The sequence below is a fragment of the Bos indicus genome, chromosome 2 (genome assembly GCF_029378745.1).
Source record: "Bos indicus isolate NIAB-ARS_2022 breed Sahiwal x Tharparkar chromosome 2, NIAB-ARS_B.indTharparkar_mat_pri_1.0, whole genome shotgun sequence".
Classification (NCBI taxonomy): domain Eukaryota; kingdom Metazoa; phylum Chordata; class Mammalia; order Artiodactyla; family Bovidae; genus Bos; species Bos indicus.
Genome location: NC_091761.1, coordinates 18,383,595 through 18,406,128, shown reverse-complemented (window position 1 = coordinate 18,406,128; position 22,534 = coordinate 18,383,595). Strand labels below are relative to the sequence as shown.

General features: G+C 37.9%; 2 protein-coding genes across 5 annotated transcripts; one reads left to right on the top strand and one right to left on the bottom strand.

Annotated features, from left to right (window-relative positions):
* The first annotated feature begins 74 nt into the window (after positions 1–74).
* On the top strand, positions 75–8,246 carry PJVK (pejvakin). Its single transcript, XM_019970099.2, has 6 exons — positions 75–2,136; positions 2,863–3,058; positions 3,579–3,720; positions 4,803–4,920; positions 7,547–7,645; positions 7,834–8,246. Exons 1-6 carry the CDS (start codon positions 1,926–1,928, stop codon positions 8,124–8,126), a joined length of 1,059 nt encoding a protein of 352 aa, XP_019825658.2. The 5' UTR covers positions 75–1,925; the 3' UTR covers positions 8,127–8,246.
* A 3,150-nt stretch (positions 8,247–11,396) lies between these two features.
* On the bottom strand, positions 11,397–19,131 carry FKBP7 (FKBP prolyl isomerase 7). 4 transcript variants are annotated; one of them, XM_019970087.2, is made up of 4 exons: positions 18,817–19,131; positions 17,336–17,487; positions 12,845–12,975; positions 11,397–11,731 (listed from the first exon to the last, which is right to left on the bottom strand). In XM_019970087.2, exons 1-4 carry the CDS (start codon positions 19,023–19,025, stop codon positions 11,570–11,572), a joined length of 654 nt encoding a protein of 217 aa, XP_019825646.2. In that variant the 5' UTR covers positions 19,026–19,131; the 3' UTR covers positions 11,397–11,569. The 4 variants fall into 4 exon arrangements, 3 of the variants coding, with proteins under 3 accessions (XP_019825646.2, XP_019825639.2, XP_070659088.1); XM_019970080.2 differs by having other exon boundaries at positions 12,845–12,978; positions 18,817–19,128; XR_011570694.1 differs by lacking the exon at positions 11,397–11,731 and adding an exon at positions 14,210–14,323 and having other exon boundaries at positions 12,841–12,978; positions 18,817–19,130.
* Between the last annotated feature and the right edge of the window lie 3,403 nt (positions 19,132–22,534).

Sequence of the window (22,534 nt, the reverse complement as noted above, 5' to 3'; positions counted from 1 at the left end):
CGGTGCGGCAGCGCAGGTCCCGCTCCCAGCCACGCCCCCTGCTGTCCCTGCTCGGCCGCGTTCCTTAGCGGCCCCGCCCACCGGCTCGCCGGGCTCCTTGGCGCCCGGTCCCTCCCTCTCTCCTAGTCCGGGCTTCCTCGGCTGCAACTGGTGCCCAGCCTTCGGCCCACCGGCTCGGGGAGACCGCGGTTCTGTGTCCTTAAAAGGAGGCCATTCCCTGGCCAGAAAGAGGCTTGTCGCCAGGCAGGCAGGCTTGAGTCTTTGAGGCCTTAAGCTCAGCCTTTTTTTTTTTTTTGGCCAGGTTATGGGGACGGGGGAAAGGAGGGGTACGTCACTTTAAGAAAATAATTTCAAAATTCCAAGTGCAGAATTGCTGGAGAGCCTCCCCGGGCCTGGGCCCGAAGCCTAAAACTCGCAGTATATCCGCTCCTGAGGGCTCGGGTGGGTCCTCCTGTCCTGGAGCCCCGCGTTTAGGTGCTCCCGGGGACGTCCGGAGACCCGCGCCTCTCACCCGGGGTGGGCTCCATTGTCTTCTAGGCTTTCGTCGCCTGGTGAGTGCTGGGCCAGCGGATCCCAGCAAGGCACGTTAGGAGTAAACGAAGGATTTTCTGTGGAACTGTTTCTAATTAATGCTGTTTCTGAACACCTATGTTGGTTGTGATGGCATATGCCTGGGATGTACCACCTTTGTTGGGGATCAGACAGCGACATTAAGTGTCCTATGGCTTCTAGGGGTTTTGCTTGCCACGTGCAGAAATGACTCCTTGTGTCTTCTCATTTCTGGAGATTGCCTCGCACAATTCTATTCACACGAAGGGACATTATTAGAAACTTTTTGTTTGTTACTCTGGAACCCTGGATACTAGAGATCAAATGAAAAAAAAATTACCCGGAATCTAATCAAGCTGATTGAGGCTTGAATTAAGCCTGTTTTTATCTTCCTCCACCTCCCCCTTGTATAGATGTTAGTTTATCAATTGCTTTTCATGGATATATTTTAACGAATATCTTACTTTAAATACCACGTAGCCACTATTTCAGAATGTTAACATCCACGTAGCTGTGGCAGTACATTATTTCAGCACTCAGATTTGTTTATAAAATTTATTTTTAGCCATAAAATTCCTTAAGAACAAGCCTCAACTTTATACTGCTCTCCTTAAATGTTGAGTAACTGGGATAATAATGGTGAAACGAAAATAAATGCAGCAGGACTCTATTTCAAAGAGCTACTATGTAATAGCTTAAGATAAGAAACCCCTGTCAGAGTTGATGCAGTTACATTAAATATGTTTCATTTAGTATTTTATAAAGTTCTGCATGCATTTGTTTCCTTATATTCTGTGAATTTATTTTTATATTAATCACTTGGTTTTGTAAACATACAAGGAAAATGAATGAAATGTTCAAAGAATAAACTGGACTATAACAGAAACAGTACTTTTCTGTTGCCAATATTGGCATGATGGATTTGTGAAGGACTCCCCTTTGGACTGGGTCCACTGTAGATGGTGTCCAGGGCTAATATTAGTGGCTAAATTGTATTGTTCCCCAAAGGGCTATTTGCTTCCTTCAAACCTGGCAAACCACTATCAACTGTGAGCCTCATCAAGGACATTGGTGATATTTAAAGATCACTAGTTTTCTGTGTATATTTTAGTATTATAGACTGCAATTCCAAATTGACTTGCTATTAGTGTATCATTTTACACTGTTAATCTATAATTCATTGCCTGAGCATACCAGGGAGGCAGTGTTGTGAATTGTATAGTGGTAAGCTACTTGCTGAGACCACGCTTTGTATTTTTTACGTGTACAATTATATTTAAAATCAAGCAAGGCTGAGTTTTATGCCCGATTTTCTTTGAAAATATGGATTTGTTATCTGAGGGTTGCAGTGGATGACATTTTGATTCAGTATTAATATGTTTGCTGCTGCTACCAAGAGCTTTGTCAAACAAGTTGGAGATGGAGGGAGATTAGTTCCTGTTCCAAGCCTCAGTGAGGCTGACAAATACCAACCTCTAAGTCTGGTGGTAAAAAAGAAGCGATGTTTTCTGTTTCCTAGATATAAATTTACCTCAACACCTTTTACACTGAAAGATATTCTTCTAGGAGACAGAGAAATTTCAGCTGGTAAGTTTCAATGTTTGTTTGGGAGTGATTTCTCATTCATGTATATTATTCATAATCTAAATGAAGGTGGTCTGTGCTACTTATGTTTGTAATATTTACACATTTTCATTGATGAAAGCAACTTTTATTACTGTAGCAGTAATAATGTTAACAATGCTTAATGTTTGTATAGTAGCAAATCTCTTATTGATTGAATAATTTCAAATGTATAAGTATTGTATAATTTAATTTTAGTTATTTTATAAGTTGTTTTAATCAGATCAGTTTAGAATATGGCATAATAATATATTTCTTCATTTATAAAATGGGGCTGCTCTTCAGTCTTACCTGTCTCACATGGTTAAATGAGATTAAATTAATTTGTGTTTATTTTTTAATTCTCTTATTATGGTTGGTAAGCTGAAATGTATTAACAGGCTAGTTTAGAAAGTAAATTGACATTTTGCCAAACTTTTCTTATAAACACTTGTTTTTCTTTCAACTAGTCATTGGATCTTGATGCTTAAGTGTTCTGTTGGCTGAAAGAAAATTTGAGTTCGTTTAAAGTACTCTGGATATTTATTTCTCTTGTCAAATTAATTGAATTGCTCTTTTTCATCTTGATTTGAGATGGTACCATTCTCAACATTTGGGTAATCAAGTTTTAAATGATAAATTAATGTATTACTCTATATTTACATTAGATGAATTCGAGACATTTAAAATATTGATTTCTTTTTTTTAAAGGTATTTCATCTTATCAGCTACTGAATTATGAAGATGAATCAGACGTTTCACTCTATGGAAGACGAGGCAACCATATTGTGAATGATGTTGGGATTAACGTTACTGGATCAGATTCCATTGCTGTAAAAGCTTCATTTGGTGTAGTAACCAAACATGAAGTGGAAGTATCAACGTTACTCAAGGAAATTACTACACGGTCAGTATAATAATCCTTAATAGACTTCCATGTTTTCTTTAAACATTTTAATTATATAAACTTCATTACAAAGTGTTTAAAACATTCCAGTTATATTTTACTAGAGTAATTTGTTTGATTTATTTGAAATTCTACAAATTAGTCATACACTCAAACTTTGGATAAGTGTAGATATCCAGAATCATTTGGTTTAAACAAAATTTAATTGTTCTGCAAGATCGCTTCGACTCTGCACACATTTGCTAAATTATGAGATTACAAGACTTCAAGAATCTGCTTGCAACAAATACACTAAAAGTTTCCTCCAACAGACTCCTCTAGTACACATGTTTTAACGAAATAGGAGAGGCAGATTATTAAATTTCTTTTGAGCATACTTTCTGATTTGTATTAGGACTGCCTTGATTTACTTTTAATTAAGGTGGATCATGAATAGTAACACATGTTAAGCAAAAGTGTACTTGATTATACATAGTTAGATGACACAGATTCTTGTGAATGTCTGTCTTCTTGATTTTAGAAAAATTAATTTTGACCACAGTTTGATACGTCAGTCAAGGAGCAGCAGAAAGGCAGTGTTGTGTGTGGTCATGGAAAGCATCCGAACCACACGGCAGTGCTCACTGTCTGTGCACGCTGGAATTCGTGGGGAAGCCATGAGGGTAAACCATTAGATGCCTTGGATTTCTCGTACTCAAAAGCTGCAATGGGAATTTAAGTATTCAAGAGCCTTGTATATTTTGTCAAATGTTGAAATTAAAGAGCTGCAATTGTATATAGGATTTTGCACGCTAATGGTTTTATTTTAGAATATGAAGAAAGGAATCCAAGAAAATTTGAATTATAAACATGTAAAGTAATGTAAAAAAACACTAATCTTTGTGAAATAATGTGCACAATGGAGTCCCTCAGGGTACTGTTTAAATGCTATTTTAAGAATACAGACTGAGTGTGTTTATGGAACTCTTCGATTTTATTTTTATGTGATAGAGTTTATACTTGAATTTTAAAAGTTGAGTTTATATTTTTATATTAATTTTTCTAAAATAACATTGTCAATGGCCAAACATGCTTCATTCAATGTTAAGTCCTTTAAAAAATCTTGGAAAGTTATTTGTGTTTTAATTTTTAGCTCAATTATGACATTATTTGTCATTGCCATTCACCTAATAATGACACATAATGATGATTTGTTTTATTAAAATGAATTATTAGAAAGATAGAATACAGTGATAATCTTTTCAAGTCTTTGCAAATGAAGTGGCTACATTTAAGTGCCCACCAAATTGTTTAATATTGGATCGTTTTGGGGGCATGAGCTGAATGAAACACTTAATTGTTGGTGATTGCTTTGGAAAGCTGCAGACAGCTCTGGGGGCTTTGAAACAGTGGATACAATAGGCTAAAAACAAATGTAGCCCTTAAAGGCAGTGGATTTACCTTGAAAGGAAAAGGTTCCTATGACCCAAAGCATCACCCTTGTGGTAGCACTAGTCATTGGCTTGGATACAAAGCAAATGAGAAAGTGGTAAGTATTTCCTAATATAGATCAGGAGTCCCCATTGAATCATTTATTTGAACCTCTGCTATAAATAGTTGAATTCAAGTAGGATAGTTCTTTACTTGGAGGGGTGGAAGAGTTTGTTTGTTTTTGGTAGGATTGTAGGGAATGTTTTGTTTTTCCAAAAATATATCCTTTACATGTTATACTCCTTAACAATGTTGTTTAATTTATTTAATATAGTTTCATTTTATGGATGAACAGAATCCCAAGGGAAGGGACAAAGCTATTGTTTTTCCAGCACATACAACCATAGCTTTCAGTGTTTTTGAACTCTTCATTTACTTGGATGGTGCCTTTGGTGAGTGAATGATTTACGTGAAACACTGAAATTATTGTAGTGAAAATCTCTGTCTCTATCTTTCCCTGAGTGTCTAGTGATGCAGAGTGATGCTGTCAGCACTGTCGATATTATGCTTGGGTGAAATGACTGGGAAAGACCCAACAGTCCCTCCTTCCCCATAACCTCATTCCTGTTTCTTGGGGAAAGCTGTAGACTTCCCAACACCCCACTTCCAGTTATAGTTGAGAGCTAGAATGCAATCCACTGGCAAAGTATTTCCTTGACTAACATGGGAAAATAAAAAAAATAACCTTCTAAAAGGTAGTTTTTGGGCTTTTCAGGTGGCATTAGTGGTAAAGAACCTGCCTAACATTGCAGGAGACATTAAGAGACACGGGTTTGATCCTCGGGTCAGGAAGATCCCCTGGAGGAGGGCATGGCCACCCAGTCCATTATCTGGCCTGGAGACTACCGTGGACAGAGGAGCTTGGCAAGCTACAGTCCATGAGGTCGCAAAGAGTCGAACACAACTGAAGTGATTTAGGACTCACGCAGGTAGTTATTGAAGATGGCAAATAGAGGAGGTATACACAGTAGGAAAGTGTCAGGGCACCCAAGCTAGCATAAGACAACCTTTCTTCAGGTTTTCTTTTCATAGACCCAGCTCTCCTGACCCTGGACTACCTAAAACCTTAAACCGTCATCGTATATGATGCCGCAGTTCAGGTCACTTTAAATTTCTACATTGCATCAAGTTTTAGTATTAGGAGACCAATCAGCTCAAGTCTAGGTATAACCCAAGGATTAGGCAAGGCCATTTATAAACATTTTTGTTGTTTTTTATTTCCTTTAAACTTTTGATTTTGTATTGGAGTATAGCGATAACTATAACAATACTATACTATAACAATGTTTCGATACGGACAGTTTCAGGTGGACAGCAAAAGGACACAGCCATACATATGCATGTATCCATTCTCCCCTAAACTCCCCTCCCATCCTGTCACAGGACACTGAGAAGTGTTCCCTGTGCTATGCAGGAGGATCTTGTTGGTAATTCGTTCTAAATACGGCAGAGTATACATGTCCATCCCAGACTGTCTTAACTATCCTTCCTCCCATTCTTCCCCACCCCTCCCCTGGCAACCATAAGTCCGTAAAAACACTTTTATAAACATTTTTAGGCCTGTTTTTGTTTTTGCAGTTCTGTTGGAAGAGAGAATGTGGAGTCAAAAAAACAAAACAAAACATGTTAAGTAAATTTTGTTTGGGACACTAAAGGGTGTAGGGTTTTACAATTATATTGATCATTAGAGTATAAACTGATACAATTGATAATGTCCATCAGAATCTAAAATTACATATATTTTAGTCTTATTTAAACTTTTAGGAATTTATCCTACACATATACTTACACATATGTGAAATGACGTGTATAAAGATAGTTCGTAATAGTAGAAGCTTGGAAATAACCTTAAGATGGAGGGATTGAAACAAAAAATTAAAAAGCTTAATGTCTAAGATTTACAAAACTAAATGAGTTTAGAAGAAATTCAAGTAAACTATCAAGTAATGTTTTGCCAGTTTGTAGCATTTCTACTTCGGCAGCAGCAGCCTGGGGTATCCAAGCACAGTGTATTAAAGTTTAAAATTGCACTGAGTCTTTTGAGACACCTTCTATTTCATTACCTGCTTATTAATTCCTAGATCACCATGTTGGCTGGAATTATGAAAATATCCTTTAACACAGGTATTTAACATAGAGGTAACTCATCAGAAAATGAAAGCACCGTTAAAGTTAATAAAAAATGTGGCACAGACCCAATAGAAGTAGATAATAATGTACTTGCTCTGTTTATGACCCCAGACATGCTAATATGCTAATAAGTAATGCTTGCAAAGAATTGGAATGACACGTGTTTTTCAGCAGCTTTTTGGTTTAAATTGATTGCCAGTAATGACAGTGATATAGTAGCGAGGAAGAATCCTTCAAAACCTGACAATGTTACAGCAGTCTGTTCCTCAGTATAAATTTCACATGTGTGTACATATGTCTATAGGATAAATTCCTAGAAGTGTAAATAAGACTAAAATATATGTAATTTTAAATTCTGATGACTGTATCAATTCTATCAGTTTATACTTCTAATGATCAGTATAATTGTAAAAACCTGTTCCCTTTAGTGAACTAAGGTACTTCCACACAATAGAATACTGTGAAGCTGTTAAGAATTAGCACTAAAGATACTACTGACATGGAATAATCTCTATGATATTTTAAAGAGATGTATATCTATTAATCTTGGAACCTAAAATTTTATATATGTACATACTTACATACATAGGTACATAGCCTTTATGCCTGTGAAATATACGGAGTATTTCTGTAAGTACACACAACAGTAGTTACCCCTGGGGTATAAAGCTGAAGCTGGGGTCAGTGAAGAGACTTATTTATCGTTGTATCCTCTTTTTGTACTCTTTGAATTTTGTACCATGTAAAATGCTACCTTTTCTAAAAATATGTGAAATTTAACTTAAAAAATAAAGTGAATGGCATGTGCCAGAATTCAACCACAATTAAAACTCCCAATAAAATATGAGTTGTTCAGATTATAACATCTTCTAAAATTTTTTTTTATAGACCTTTGTGTCACTTCAGTGTCAAAAGGAGGATTTGAAAGGGAAGAAACAGCAACATTTGCACTGCTCTACAGATTGAGAAATATACTATTTGAAAGAAGTATGTCCATTGAAGATTTTGTTCCTTCTCAGATTAACACTTGAGGTTCTCTTTATTAATCTTGTCTTTAAAAATTTTAAAGCCAAATTTCACGACTGATTGTTTAGATTTACACATAGTTATAAATGCAGTCTGGCTATACATTTTTTTATTTGACTTTTAACACGTGTCTGTTTTTATCCTTTTAGATAGAAGAGTGATGGATGCCATTTCTCGTTCACAGCTTTACTTAGATGATCTTTTTTCTGACTATTATGACAAACCTCTCAGCATGAGTGATATTTCACTCAAAGAAGGTACTCACATCCGTGTTAACTTACTTAATCACAACATTCCAAAAGGACCTTGCATACTCTGTGGAATGGGGAACTTTAAAAGGGAGACAGTTTACGGGTGTTTTCAGTGCTCTGTTGATGGGCAGAAGTACGTGCGACTTCATGCAGTTCCTTGTTTTGATATTTGGCACAAGAGAATGAAATAAAATGGAAAATGAATGTACCTTGCTGGTGTTTTGGGTGCAACTGTGCCACACACCTTTCCAAAATTATCTTGGTTCACTTTGATGAATTGTAGCAAATTAAAGAGGAAGAGGAATGAGAAATTAACCTGTCTGGGCATCATTTTTCCCATTTATAACACGGAGATGATAATAGTGTCTACCTCAGAAATTGTCATGAAGATTAATAATATTGTTTATATTGCAAAGGCTTACATATAAAATTCGGAATATAGACATTCCTTCATAAAATCTGCCAGTTGCATATACTTTGGAACTTAGTCTACCATTTTACATATAAAACTTTTGAGATATGTGTTATTTTTAATCGACTTTTAATTCAATATTTGAGGATGACAGGAAGGCACAAGTGGCAACTTTTTGATGCTTTAACTATTGCCCTAGGTCTGGTAAAATGAGAAAAATGTGTTAATAATTTAATGTAATCCTAAATGTTTAATTGTGGTATCAAATTAAAAGCACACTGAGCTCAGTATGGGGTTTTGTGTACATAGTTAAGTGTGACTGATAGTAGTAATGGGCTGCCATTCAGTGATGTAGGTATATATGTGCGCACCAGCTTTGTCTTTATAACTCACTATGAAAAAAAAAAAAAAAAGAACTCACTATGGTCATTTTAAAGTTAAGGCAGCTGGGACACATTTACTTCTCTTCTATGAAAGTGTTTAAAACATTTAACATACTTGGTTCTCAGAGACCTTTTTCATCTAGTCTGTAAGACGTATGAAATTTTTTCATACACAAACCTAAATAATTGGCTCAGCTGGTAAAGAATCCGCCTGCAGTGCGGGAGATCTGGGTTCTATCCCTGGGTTGAGAAGATCCCCTGGAGAAGGGAAAAGTTACCCACTCTAGTATTCTGGCCTGGAGAATTTCATGGACTGTATAGTCCATGGGGTCAAAGAGACTCAGACACAACTGAGTGACTTGCACTTGCACTTACTTGCATTATTAAAATAATTACAGAAGTACTGTTAAAATTCCAGAACTCAAAGTATATAGTACAGCAGTCACTACTAGGCATATGCCAATGAAGGTGTTAGGCAATTGTGTAAATATGAAATGTTTACTTGTTTACTGTATGTATGTAGAAGGGTTAAAATTTTATTTATTTAAACGTGAATAGTTTTCAAGTAAATTTCCATATTCATATGACATCATCTATGATTTTTTAAAACCTAAAAGTACTTGGTATGAAAACAATGGGATAGAAAGGTTAGAATTAGAAACAGTGTCATAGGATAATTTCCAGTGTAGCTTTCATGACATTTTCATTTTGTAGAGTATATAATTCAGATGCAAATATGAGTATACTGATCAAAAAAGGCTCTAGTGACTTTTTTTTTATATGAATATTGACATGGGGACAGTTTCTAAACCAAAGTATAATATTGTGTTGTCAACCTAAGTTTACTACTGAGCAGGGTTTTCTGAGGAAAGTAAAGGGATGAAAGTCGAAGATTAAGTGAGGAGGAGGTATAAAACTGGGTTATGGGAATGAAGAAATATTGGGAGACAGGAAAAGATAGTAAATGTTTTTATTTTTTGAAGTGTCCAGCTCTGTGCTACACATATGTGAGATTCACTAACCTAGTGGGATTTGTGTTGCCCTTATGCTGTAAGACTTTTTTTTTTGATGTGGAATATTTTTGAAGTCTATATTGAATTTGTTACAATATTGTTTCTGTTTTCTGTTTTGTTTTTTTTGACCAGGAAGTGGGATTTTAGGTCCCCGATCAAGGATCAAACCCCCACACTCTCCATTGGAAGGCAAAATTCTAACCACTGAATGGCCAGGAAAGTCCCCTTATACTTTTAAATTGTAGGATTTCTAGCTGTATATATAAAGAGGTTAAAAGATAATCAATAAACAGTGGTTTAGAAGGAGTATAAGTTTCATAAAATGGAAAAAACTGTTTTAAACTTACTTGTTTTGAATAGAGCTATTTACTACCTAAGCACACTTTTCTATGGGCTTCCCTGGTGGCTCAGATGCTAAAGAGTCTGCCTGCAATGCGGGACACCTGGGTTTGATCCCTGGGTCAGGAAGATCCCTTGGAGAAGGAAATGGAAACCCACTCCAGTATTCTTGCTGGAGAATTCCATGGACAGGGAGGCTGGTGGGCTACACCCCATGGGGTCACAAAGAGTCGGACACGACTGAGCGACTAACACGCACACACACACGATTTTCTACATACACAGTAGGCAAATCTTACTTGATCCAATAAATATGTGTCCTTTCTTGGGTACCAGCATGATCTTCTACAGCATCTCTTACCTCTTATTCTCAACATGTTAGACCACAATGATTTGATGATGACACAAAATTGCCATGGCACTTTATATCCTCAGTAGATATCCTCATGTATCCTTCATGTGTAAAATAAGTTCTACACATCTACCAAAAATTTGATGGCATACCAGTTTGTGCTGTTCGCTCATGGTTAATAATAAGAACATTGTGAAATGAAATGACATCGGATAGAAAAACCCAGAGAAAGGGAGACTTGAGAAATGCCATAGCATCAATTTAAAACTATCAAGACAAAAAGTTAGGGATGGTAGATATAAAGGCCTACGAGAAGGAAGCGGTGTAGCACATTCATAATGATGTCTGAGGGAGTGCACAAGTCAGAGCAGTGCAGACTTTATGACGCATGCTCTAAGACAGAGGCACAGAGCCTTTGGTCTGATCAAGTCTCTTTCAAACATTAGCCACTGGAACAAATACCCAAGGCCAGAAGCTTGCACCATAAAGTACAGACACTGTGTTGAGGCTCGCTGTGGGACATATTATTATAACTAGTACTTTCCTGCACGCATCCTAAAGGAAGATTCCTCGGTCATATGATTTTACTTTTGGCTGTGCCATGTGAAATGTGAACCCATTTCCCCTGTAGTGGAAGCTCAGAGTTTTAACCACTGGTCACCAGGGAAGCCTGGTAGATTTTTATATCTTACTGTCTGTAATGCTATGAAATGTATAAAACAAGTGAAATGTTAATTCTTGGGTTCCTATTAAATATGTTTAAAATATGGGGTACTTTAAGTATTTACATATCTATACATGCTGTTAAGGTTAGAGTTGGGAAGAACTTGTAAATTATGACAGAGGTGTCTTCCTATAACTTGAAGGGGAAAAAATTGCCTAATACGACACAGAGGTCGATTTCATGGTACTGCAATTCATGTTAACAGAATAAAGCAATAGGAAACACAATCATGCCTATGTGAAAGTTAAATTTTGCAAAAAAGCCTCACATTTATTATTCCAATATTACATGTATTGAAGGATCAAAATATGTTCATGAGGGAAAAACAGAAAATACAATGCAGAGAAAAGTGACTTTGTTTTATATATAAAATACAGTAAATAGCTAAGAAAATTTAGAAATAAAAATATGCTATAGTTCATCATGTTGATAGACATTGTATTCCTTAGAAGAAATGAAGCCATCACCATCATGGTCATTCTTCTTAAAAAAATCCTCTAAAACTGCAGTCTGATATGACTGGTCACGTGGCTTCTCATCTTTTTCAAATTCCTTTTTCAGGTAATGACTTATCTAGAGGGCCAAAATAATGTTGCTTTAATAAAAAAGACACCACAATAAATTTCCAGAAACTCTGAGAAAACTTTCAAGAAACATATCTCAGACTACTTATTATACGTGATATAAAAATTTTAAAGGCTATTTGAGGTTTTATTTTTTTCAACCTTTGAAGCAATTTTCTGAAGAGAAACAGATCTTCAAATTAGCTTCTCCTGAGGTTATAGATGGTTAATGGTACATACTCAGAGATTAACATCTGAATGTTAATGGCAACCTGTTCCACTGTACTTGCCTGGAGAATTCCATGGACAGAGGAGCCTGGCGGGCTACAGTCCATGGGGTCAGAGTCAAACATGACTGAGCAACTGAGCATGCATGCACACGCATGCTATACAATAGGTCCTTGTTTATTTTATATATAGTAGTGTGGATCTGTTAATCCCAAATTCCCAGTTTATCCTTTCCCTCTTCCTTTCCCCTTTGGTAACCATAGTTTGTTTTCTATGTCTGTGAGTCTGTTTCTATTTTGTATCATTTTTTTAGATTCCATAGGTAAGTGATATCATATGATATTTGTCTTTCAGCTCATTTAGTATGATAATCTCTATGTCCACTTACGTTGCTGCAAATGGCATTATTTCATTCTTTTTTATGGCTAAGTAATATTCCATTGTATGTATGTATGTATACCACATCTTTATCCATTTGTCTGTCAGTGGACATTTAGGGTGCTTCTGTGTCTTGGATATTGTAAATAGTGCTGCAATGAACAGGGGTGCCTGTTAGCTTTTCAAATTATAGGTTTGTCTATATCTACGTCCAGGAATGGGATTGCTGGGTCACATGACTCTATTTTTAGAGTCATGATGCCTGTAGAGATTAGTCTGGTATTTTAATGACCCTCTTGCAGGGAAGAAAGGAAATTAAACAGGTTGACTCCCTTTCAACTTTTATATTAAACAAGAACATTTTCTTCTTAGAATTTAATATTTTTGTAATTAGCTCTATGAAAGCAAATTAATTAGCCCATGCTAGATAGAAGTAAACATAATAGCTTTAACACAGATGTATTTAAATGGGAATAACAATTTAGAGTACTGTCCATATGAAGTCTGTTTGAATTACCTCAGTTTTAGAAAGTTGCCTGTCATTGTCCACGTCTATCTGTTTAAACGTTTCAACGCTTCGTGGTCCTTTGGTCACAGCATAAAGTTCAATCTCAAAAATCAATGTTGCATCAGGTGGAATCTTGCCTTCTGCTAAAGGTATGAATTTTAACAGTTTAACTTTCATGAGGATAATGGTCAAATATTTATTTACAAATAGCCATGAGAGCATTACGATTGTATTATTTCATATTTATAAAAATTGCTTTCTAAATATTTCTTAGGAACAGTTTTCTCATATGTTTTCAAAACATGTAAGTTCTAAAGACTTAGGGGACCATTTCCTGATTAAATTTAAATAAATATAATTCATGTAATTTTTAATAATATACTCCAGCATTATACAAGAAAGAGCTAGTGCAGAGAAGAAATTCACAGTCAGAAATATTTCAAAGATCAGTATCTTTTAGAAAATGATTTTGTTCAGTTATTTGGAAATATGAATAAAATATATGTCTTAATATACCTGTTTGTCAGATTTGTCATATAGACAAAAAATACTGCAATAACAGAACAAACCAGTAACAATTTCATGAAGAAAATTCTAATCACAAAAAAACTCTTTTAAGTATTAAGTTAAATAGTTCCCTTTAATAAAGTTAGCCAATTAAGTAATGTCACAGATGATTTTAGCAAGCTATGGCCTCTTCAGATGGCCATTCATAAAAGTGACTGGCAGTGGGTGGCTTTTGTCACCAAATATATAGCTACTCAAAAATATAGTTACTCAAATATTTGTTGAATGAATGGTGTCTATCACTTATCTTAAAAAATGGCTGTTTGTTCTTCAATGAAAACTAATTTTTTAATGAAAAAGTGGAGGATTCTTGCTAAAATATTTATATAATTCAAAGAAAAAAGCTCGAAAGTTACAGCCAAAGGAAGTACTGGAGTGGGGTGCCATCGCCTTCTCCGGAAGTAGATCAGTCATCTCCAAACCAGGACACACAAAAATCTACCCATATATCACATGACTAATGTGACCATCCCAACCAACATACATTACCTAACTTTTAGAGTAAAAGATTGAGTCAATGATAATTTTACAAGATCCATCCCCATTCTGTCTCATTAAGATCTCTTTATGACAGAAGAAAAACTTTTCCTGACAATACTTAAAAACAAATTCAAAATTCTTAAGGAAAACTATTACAAGTTGAAGTTCCCCCCAAATTCAACTGTAAACATAGAATAAATTGCCAGTTAGTTTTATCTTACTAAAAAATGATAGTATAAAGAAGAGAAAAACATGCATTTACTATAGAATTACTTGTATTTAGAAGATCAGAAGACTTAGGAGTTAATGTAAAGAATCTATACATACCACATGTACTGTTAGTTAAAGCACTAACAAATCACATGCATTTCAAGACATGCAGAGGTGCTCTGTGACATTAGGCAAGAATAGTGCAGAAGAAAAGACTTCTTCAAGTACTACCTAAAATAAAGTTACAGCTTAGGTTAGGTCTTAATAACAACTTATTTAGAAAAGCTTATTCAATCAAGATATTGTGTGTTAAGCAGTTGCTTATGGTCTGCACAGCAGCTTTTAAAATTATTGAATTCAAGCTATTAGTAATTTATTATAAATAATACAGGTAAACTAGCAGTTAGCTACATTCCAAAGAACATAGTTTTGTTGGGCTTCAGTTTCCTTACATGTAAGATGGAGGTTTTGGTGACATTGTTATACTAGTGAGGTTCATTATATTTATTGAAGACACCTCAAACTGAGTATGAACTAACTTCTTCACGTCAAATTTATACATTTTTGCTACAAGGGTCTAGCTTATTAATAGCTTAGGTTGCCTGGGTAGTCATTCATATATAAGCATAAATTAGTTTACAATAAGGATAAAATTAGTAATCATTTGCCATGTGGTAACAGGACCTAGTATGAGCACCAGTTGACAAGAGATGTGGGTGCTCTTGTAGCAGGTAGAATGCTCTCTTGTCTACAAGAGAGCAAGGGAAACTCTGAAAATGAGATTTAAGGAGGCTGAAAGGCGAACTCTGCCTGTATTAGTTTATCTAGAATTGGGCTCAGTCTATGACACCGTTTTTAGGACAAGATTACATTCAATTTAACTTATCTTCAATTCTCTCTCTCCTAGGCTCCTTTACAACTAAAAATAGGATACCTTAATTATGGTTTTGTGGGAGCTATTTTGATGGAATCAAATGAGTGGCAAAAAACTTTGAAAGTGAAGATGTAGTTATCTGGACTGTCTCTTTAGGAGTTTTAAATCTGAGTCTGATTTGTATCACTAACATCCCTCCAGTCCAATTTGGGGGCAGTGATCCTTGTTCCTGCTGGAAAGAATAGGCAAGGGAACCAGCTCTTCTAATGAGTAAAACAACAGCCTTAAAGAGGGCCTGCCATTTCAATGAAATATTGGAGTGTAAAGACAATATTTCATTTAGAAACCCTTAATTACTTTAATTATATACTAAATATTTCAAATAGCTGGGGTTAAGAAGGACTCAAACTAAAATGAGGTGGTAAAAATTCTTTAGGGAATTCTCTGGAGGTCCAGTGTTTAAGATCCTGTGTTTCTACTGCAGGGAGCACAGGGTTTGATCCCTCGTCCGGGAGCTAAGATTCCTGCAGACCACAGGGCACAGCCAAAAAAAAAATCTTTCTAGTTTTCACACAGTAAAAGGAAGAAAGGACCCAACTGAGAATGCTAGAGACCAGCTCTCTGCCATACCACCCATACCACCCATTTTCCCCTCTTAAAAATTTTTTTCTGTTCTGCTCCACTTTTGTGTTTGGTAGTCGGTTAGTTGTGTCTGACTCTTTGTGACCCATGGACTGTAGCCCACCAGGCTCCTCTGTCCATGGAATTCTTCAGGCAAGAATACTGGAGTGGGTTGCCATTTCCTTCCCCAGGGGATCTTCCCAACCCAGGCATCGAACCCAGGTCTCCTGCACTGCAGGCAGACTCTTTACCATTGGAGCCACCTGGGAAGCCCCACTTTAGTGATTTTTAAAAATTTAATTTTGGAAAAATTAATACATGCCTTTGTCTGTCTGGTTTATTTTCAGTTAGCATAATACCCTTTAGGTCCATCCATGTGGTTGCACATGGCAAGATTTCTTTCCTCTTTATGGCTGAGAAATATTCCATTGTGTGTGTGTGTGTGTGTGTGTGGTGTGTGTATCTATAGCACATCTTTATCCACTCATTTATATTTTTTGGTGAGTGGGCCACTTGTTTATGAAGTTGCCTATTTCTAGGACAGGTCATCATATATGTTTATACATGTTGCAAACATTTTCCTCATGTATCTGCTTAACCTAGGTTCTCATAGCTTACTCAAGGATTTTAAAAATAGCAATATATTGAAAGAAGCTGTTCATTTTTCTATATTTCAAGGCTTCTCCTGAATTTGGATAGTAGTGACTAATAGCTTGTTATGTTTCAGATGTTCTTTCTACAATGTTCCAATGCTGTCCTTTTACTTTAAAATCATAAGTTCCAGTTTCCTGAGTTTTATGAATTTGACTTTGGTACTCCTTACAAAAAGTTTTTTTCTATAGACATTTATATAATAATTAATAAAATAACTTATACTTAAATGACTAAGGTAGAGTTTATAAAATATACACTGTAATTATGAATATTGCCTCTGTGGGGAGTAAAGAACTCTGGCCAGAGACTTGTATTGCAACAATGGCTTAATTTCTCGATATGTAAAAAGAGAGAACTGGGCTGGACTGGATTCCATATAGCTAAAGTTTATTGGACCCTATCAGATCAGATCAGATCAGATCAGTTGCTCAGTTGTGTCTGACTCTTTGTGACCCATGAATCACAGCACGCCAGGCCTCCCTGTTATGATCTTTCATTTTTTTAGTGATTCAAAACTTTTAATTGTGGGAAAACACAATTAAAATAAAATTTATCATTGTAACCATTTTAAGTGTAGAATTAGTTCAGTGGTGGTAAGTATATCCACATTGCACCCAGTCTCTAGAACTATTTCATCTTGCAGAACTGAAACTCTACACCTATTAAATAACAACTGCCTATATTCCACCCTCTCTCCCCTGGCTCTGGCAACCACCCTGGTCTTCCTGGCTCTATGAATTTGACTATTCTAGGTACTTTATATAAGTGGGATCATACAGTATTGGTTTTGTGTTTGGCTTATTTCACTTAGCATAATGTATTCAAGGTTCATCCATGTTGTAGCATATATCCGAATTTCTTTCGTTTTTGAGGCTGAATAATATTCCACTGAATGTATATACCACATTTTGTTTATCCATTCTTATGCCAATCGACATTTGGGTTATTTTCAGTTTTTGGCTATTTTGACTAATGCTGCTGTGAACATAGTTGTAACGATGAGTTACTCATAGTAACTTTGAGAGTCTGCTTTCAATTTTTTTGACTATATACCCAGAAGTGTATGATTTATTTTTACCATATTTTTACCTTACCATAGCCTTCCTTTCCATATGCAAATGAAGGAGGTATAATCAATTTTCGCTTCTCTCCAGGACACATATCCATCATCCCAATGTCTAGGCCTTTTATGACTTGTCCAACACCAAGAACAAACCATTTGGGGTGGCCTTCATTTTGTGTCCGGCTGTAATTAAAAACAGCAACCAGGTAAGTTGATTTGAAGGAAAATAAAATCAAACTTTAAAATACAGCTGAATATTTAGTTCCTATGTAAAACTGGAAACCTCTCTAACCATGTCTTTTCCTATATTAAGACTCATTCGGAATCCCATTGTGGGGTCTTTGGCTCAAACTTCCCTCATAATAGCCAGACAGAGGTTTGATTTGCCCAAAGCTAGTCATTAGGAGCGGAGAAGGCAATGGCACCCCACTCCAGTACTTTTGCCTAGAAAATCCCATGGACGGAGGAGCCTGGTAGGCTGCAGTCCATGGGGTCGCTAGAGTCAGACAGGACTGAGCGACTTCACTTTCACTTTTCAATTTCATGCATTGAAGGAGGAGGTGGCAACCCACTCCAATGTTCTTGCCTGGAGAATCCCAGGGACGGGGAAGCCTGGTGGGCTGCCGTCTATGGGGTCGCACAGAGTCGGACACAACTGAAGTGACTTAGCAGCAGCAGCAGTCATTAGGAGTCATCTCATTTTCTTTTTTCTTGTCATCTTTACAAAAACTACTCAACAGTTAACTTTTTAATGGGTCTCCTGCCCCTAACTGCATAGTTTGTCCAAATTACAGATTTAACCATTCTGTATTTATTCCAAAAAAAAATGGATGGTCCAGGTTTAGCCTCAAAAAGTCATTTGAATCACGATTAAAATTTGTATCTTCTTAATAAATCTCTCTATTTTCTTCTAAATGGAAAGAATTAACTTTCCCCAATCTTATTTGTATAGGGAAGTAGCACAGAAGGAGAAAAGACATTCTATCTCTGAGTAATAAAACATCAATTAAATCAGAGTAAGTAGTGGTGGGACGAAGGGGCAGGGCACAGAGACACAGGGTCTGAAAATCACCAGAGAAAAGTCATTGTAGTGGCTTCTAGTAGTGGAAAGCGGCCTCCAGTCAGTAAATATTGTGCTTCTGAAGGCCAGATAAACTATTCTACATAATCCTCTGTAAGGAGACTCCAACCCACAGCAAAGGAAAAGTGTGAACATTCTTAAAAACAGTACCTTGACTTACTACGATAGGCAGTGGTGAGGAGAGCGTATAGATGTAGTGTATTTTTAATAATTTCTTGGGCCAACATTTTCCGTAATTTAAAAAATAATATTCCACATAATAGGGAAATACTGTGTCAAATCCTATTTTCCTCCTAGAAAGTTCAGAAAGGCTGAACTCTTACTGTTCAAAATCAACCTCAAACAACCCAGTAAATTAGGCTTCTGGTTGGTGGAGGGAGGTTAGATTTAGTGCATCAACTGGACTCGGAGCTGTTCTCATCATATCCTACCTGCAGTAGAATTTCGAGCCGTCTTTAGCCAAGAAGCCGTTGTAATGGGCATTTAGCAGGTCTCCCTTTTTGCTTGTCTTAGAACAATTTTCTGGACGATGCAAAACTTCTATTTTCACTTCCTCTGTGGTCTCCTCTGCCTTTTGTCCCTGAGCAGTAAAAATGCCCCACACATAAAAGAAAAGGATTAATCTGAATAAGAAATGCATGATTCCTGGATTCACCCCCCAGATGATAACTGCGTTCCCGCAAGCGTGTCAGTTGCAGGCGGGTGGTAGCAGCTGTAGCCCATTTCCGACGCGTGGCAGGCGAGCATTGTCCTACGTCACAAAGGGCCAGGGGCGGGGTGAAGCGTAGCACCGCCCCTTCCCCCTGCGGCGAGCCCAACCCTTGGAATTTGTGTCTGTTGGCTGCTGGCTGCACCCCTGTGGTACCCCGCGCTTTCACGGACGGTTCTCAGTCCCTAAGGCAACACTGTACTTTTGCATCGCATCTCCTTTCCAAGTCCTCATATTTACAGCCAGTTTCCTCAGGGTTCGATAGTAAAGTTCTCTCTTTTATTTTTTTGAAACTGGCGAAAAACGAAATAAAAAGACTACGGTGGGAGGTTGTAATCAGGAATACACGATTGGCAGTGAAAAGCTTCTCCTCAGATTCCTAGAGAACTAGTGCGCATCGGGAGAGGCAATCTTGTTTTTGGGGTTTCCCTGAAGCGCCTTCTTAAGGTCAGAGTCATACATTAAGAGGTTTCAGGCTAAGCCACATACTAGTAAACAGGTGCCCCTGCTCCCTCTGGTTAAAAGCCTTTCCGCAGAGCTGACTAGCGATTTGGGACCGGCTACAGGTTTGCATTTTCCTTCCTTCCCCACTTGGGGTCGCCCTTGATTTGAGGGCTGTGGAAGTGCAGCACTCAATATGCCAGCAAATTTGGAAAACTCAGCAGGGGCCACAGGACTGGAAAAAAATCAGTTTTCATGCCAATCCCAAAGAAAGGCAATGCTAAAGAATGCTCAAACTACCGCACATTTGCACTTATCTCACACGCTAGCAAAGTAATGCTGAAAATTCTCCAAGCCAGGCTTCAACAGTTCGTGAACTGTGAACTTCCACATGTTCAAGCTGGATTTAGAAAAGGCAGAGGAACCAGAGATCAAATAGAAAACATCTGTCGGATCTTCGAAAAAACGAGAAAGTTCCAGAAAAACATCTGCTTTATTGACTATGCCAAAGCCTTTGACTCTGTGGATCACAACAAGCTGTGGAAAATTCTGAAAGAAATGGGAATACCAGACCACCTGACCTGGCTCTTGAGAAATCTGTATGCAGGTCAAGAAGCAACAGTTAGAACTGGACATGAAACAACAGATGGTTCCAAATTGGGAAATGAGTATGTCAAGTCTGTATATTGTCACCCTGCTTATTTAACTTATATCATGAGAAATGCTGGGCTGGATGAAGCACAAGCTGGAATCAAGGTTGCTGGGAGAAATATCAATAACCCCAGATATGCAGATGACACCACCCTTATGGCAGAAAGCGAAGAACTAAACAGCCTCTTAATGAAAGTGAAAGAGGACAGTCAAAAAGTTGGCTTAAAACTTAACATTAAAAAAACTAAGCATCTGGTCCCATCGTGGCAGATCAATGGGGAAACAATAGAAACAGTGACAGACTTTATGTTCTTGGGTTCCAAAATCACTGCAGATGGTGACTGCAGCCAGGAAATTAAAAGACACTTGCTCCTTGGAAGAAAAGTTATGACCAACCTAGACAGCATATTAAAAAGCAGAGATATTACTTTGCCAACAAAGGTCAGTCTAGTCAAAACTTTGGTTTTTCCAGTAGTCATGTATGGATGTAAGAATTGGACTATAAAGAAAGCTGAGCGCTGAAGAATTGATGCCTTTGAACTGTGGTGTTGGAGAAGACCCTTGAGAGTCCCTTGGACTGCAAGCAGATTCAACCAGTCCATCCTAAAAGAAATCAGTCCTGAATATTCATTGGAAGGACTGATGCTGAAACAAACTCCAGTCCTTTGGTCACCTGATGTGAAGAACTGACTCACTTGAAAAGACCCTGATGCTGGGAATGATTGAAGGTGGGAGGAGAAGGGGACAACAGAGGATGAGATGGTTGGATAGCATCACCGACTCAATGGACATGAGTTTGAGTAAGCTATGGGAGATGATGGACAGGGAAGCCTGGTGTACTGCAGTCCATGGGGTTGTGTAGAGTCAGACACAACTGAGCGACTGAACTGAACTGAGGTGCGGGTAAATTTCATGCTGTTGCTTTTCTTACCAACTCTTTGAGATGTCATTATCCACATTCCACAGACGAGAAAACGAGGTAATTTGAGTCTTGGGCATTCTATTTTAATCTCACACAGTTAACACGCAGCAGGGATATGACCAAGTCTGACACAAAAGTCGTATATGAGTTTTTGAGTCGTATATGCTCACCTTCGACATTTTAGTAGAAAAACTTTATAATATATACAATGAATTTTACTATCCCATCACCGCGGTCTTAAACCCACTACTTGTATATTATCATATCCATCTGGCCATCTAACCATCAATTCACTGTATTTCCAGGCGAATACTCTTACCCAAACTAGGACTTCAGCTAAAGCCTGGTTCTCCAATGGGAGATATTACCTACCTCGGTGATGCTAAGAAAAGCACCATCAGTGAGGCTGCTTTAAGCTTTAAAGTGTGCAAAATTCCATACATCTGAAAATTATTGTCAGTTATACATGGGGATAGGGCTCCAGATGTGGGTTCGATCCCTGGGTCGCGAAGATAACCCTGGAGAAGGAATGGCAACCCACTCCAGTATTTTTGCCTGGGAAATCCTGTGGACAGAAGAGCTTGGCGGGCTATAATCCATGGGTCGCAAAGAGTTGACACAGTTTAAGATTAAACAGCAGCAGCAGCATACATAAGGATGGTCATTTCCAAATAGAATTTTAAAAAATCCTAAAAGCGAGGGGAGACTTTCATTTTTTAAATAAACTCCAAAGCTTGCTCCCATGTTTTATGTTCTAAATGAAGTAGTGGCTACGATATATTGCGTGGTGACAATTCCTTGGGGCCCCTCGCTGTTCCCTGCCGGAAGACTCTCAGAGGCACACCACCTTCCTAGGAGATAATTTCTCAGATCCCCCGAATGTGAAGAAGATGCAAAGTTAACATAAATAGGAAATCTTTAATTTTTTTAAAAGCAACCACCGGAGGGACCGGAGGCTCAATAACGGGAAAACCTGAGAGGCCTAAATCAGCGCCTGACTGACGAATGCGCTGGGGGCTAGTCCTCGGGTTGGCTCAGGGGCTGCGAGCACAGTGGAGTCTGCGTGCGCTAGTTCTGGGCCCTGAGGCTTAGGCCCCAGGATACCGGGGAGCGGTCGGCCCAGGACTCAGCGTCCGGGATGAGAGTGGGATCCCGTAAGACGCCAGCCGAGGGTCTGTAGGAGAATGAGGAGGAGTCAGGACTCTGGCCCGCCCTCTTCGCGTAGCCTCTGGCTCGACGAAGGGGCTGTAGGCCGCGCCCGCTTCTCCAGCCCCGCCGCCGGGGAGGGGTTTCCCGGGACGCGCCGGCCCCTTTCATCCAGGAAGTGAAAGCGACGTCGGGGTCAATGAAAATAAACGGGCAACCCGGGGTGGAAGGAAGGCGGGCTAGAAGGAGGGAGCGCTCGGCAGCGGAAACGCGAACGGAA

Excerpts from the sequence above, each read along its gene's own strand:
- PJVK (XM_019970099.2), top strand. The coding sequence starts at position 1,926 with ATGTTTGCTGCTGCTACCAAGAGCTTTGTCAAACAAGTTGGAGATGGA. Across the intron at positions 3,721-4,802 it reads TTCGTGGGGAAGCCATGAGG|TTTCATTTTATGGATGAACA; the intron begins GTAAACCATTAG and ends TATTTAATATAG. Across the intron at positions 4,921-7,546 it reads TTACTTGGATGGTGCCTTTG|ACCTTTGTGTCACTTCAGTG; the intron begins GTGAGTGAATGA and ends TTTTTTTTATAG.
- FKBP7 (XM_019970080.2), bottom strand. The coding sequence starts at position 19,025 with ATGCATTTCTTATTCAGATTAATCCTTTTCTTTTATGTGTGGGGCATT. Across the intron at positions 17,488-18,816 it reads GGCTCGAAATTCTACTGCAG|CCGGACACAAAATGAAGGCC; the intron begins GTAGGATATGAT and ends TTTTAATTACAG. Across the intron at positions 12,979-17,335 it reads ATATGGAAAGGAAGGCTATG|CAGAAGGCAAGATTCCACCT; the intron begins GTAAGGTAAAAA and ends TCATACCTTTAG.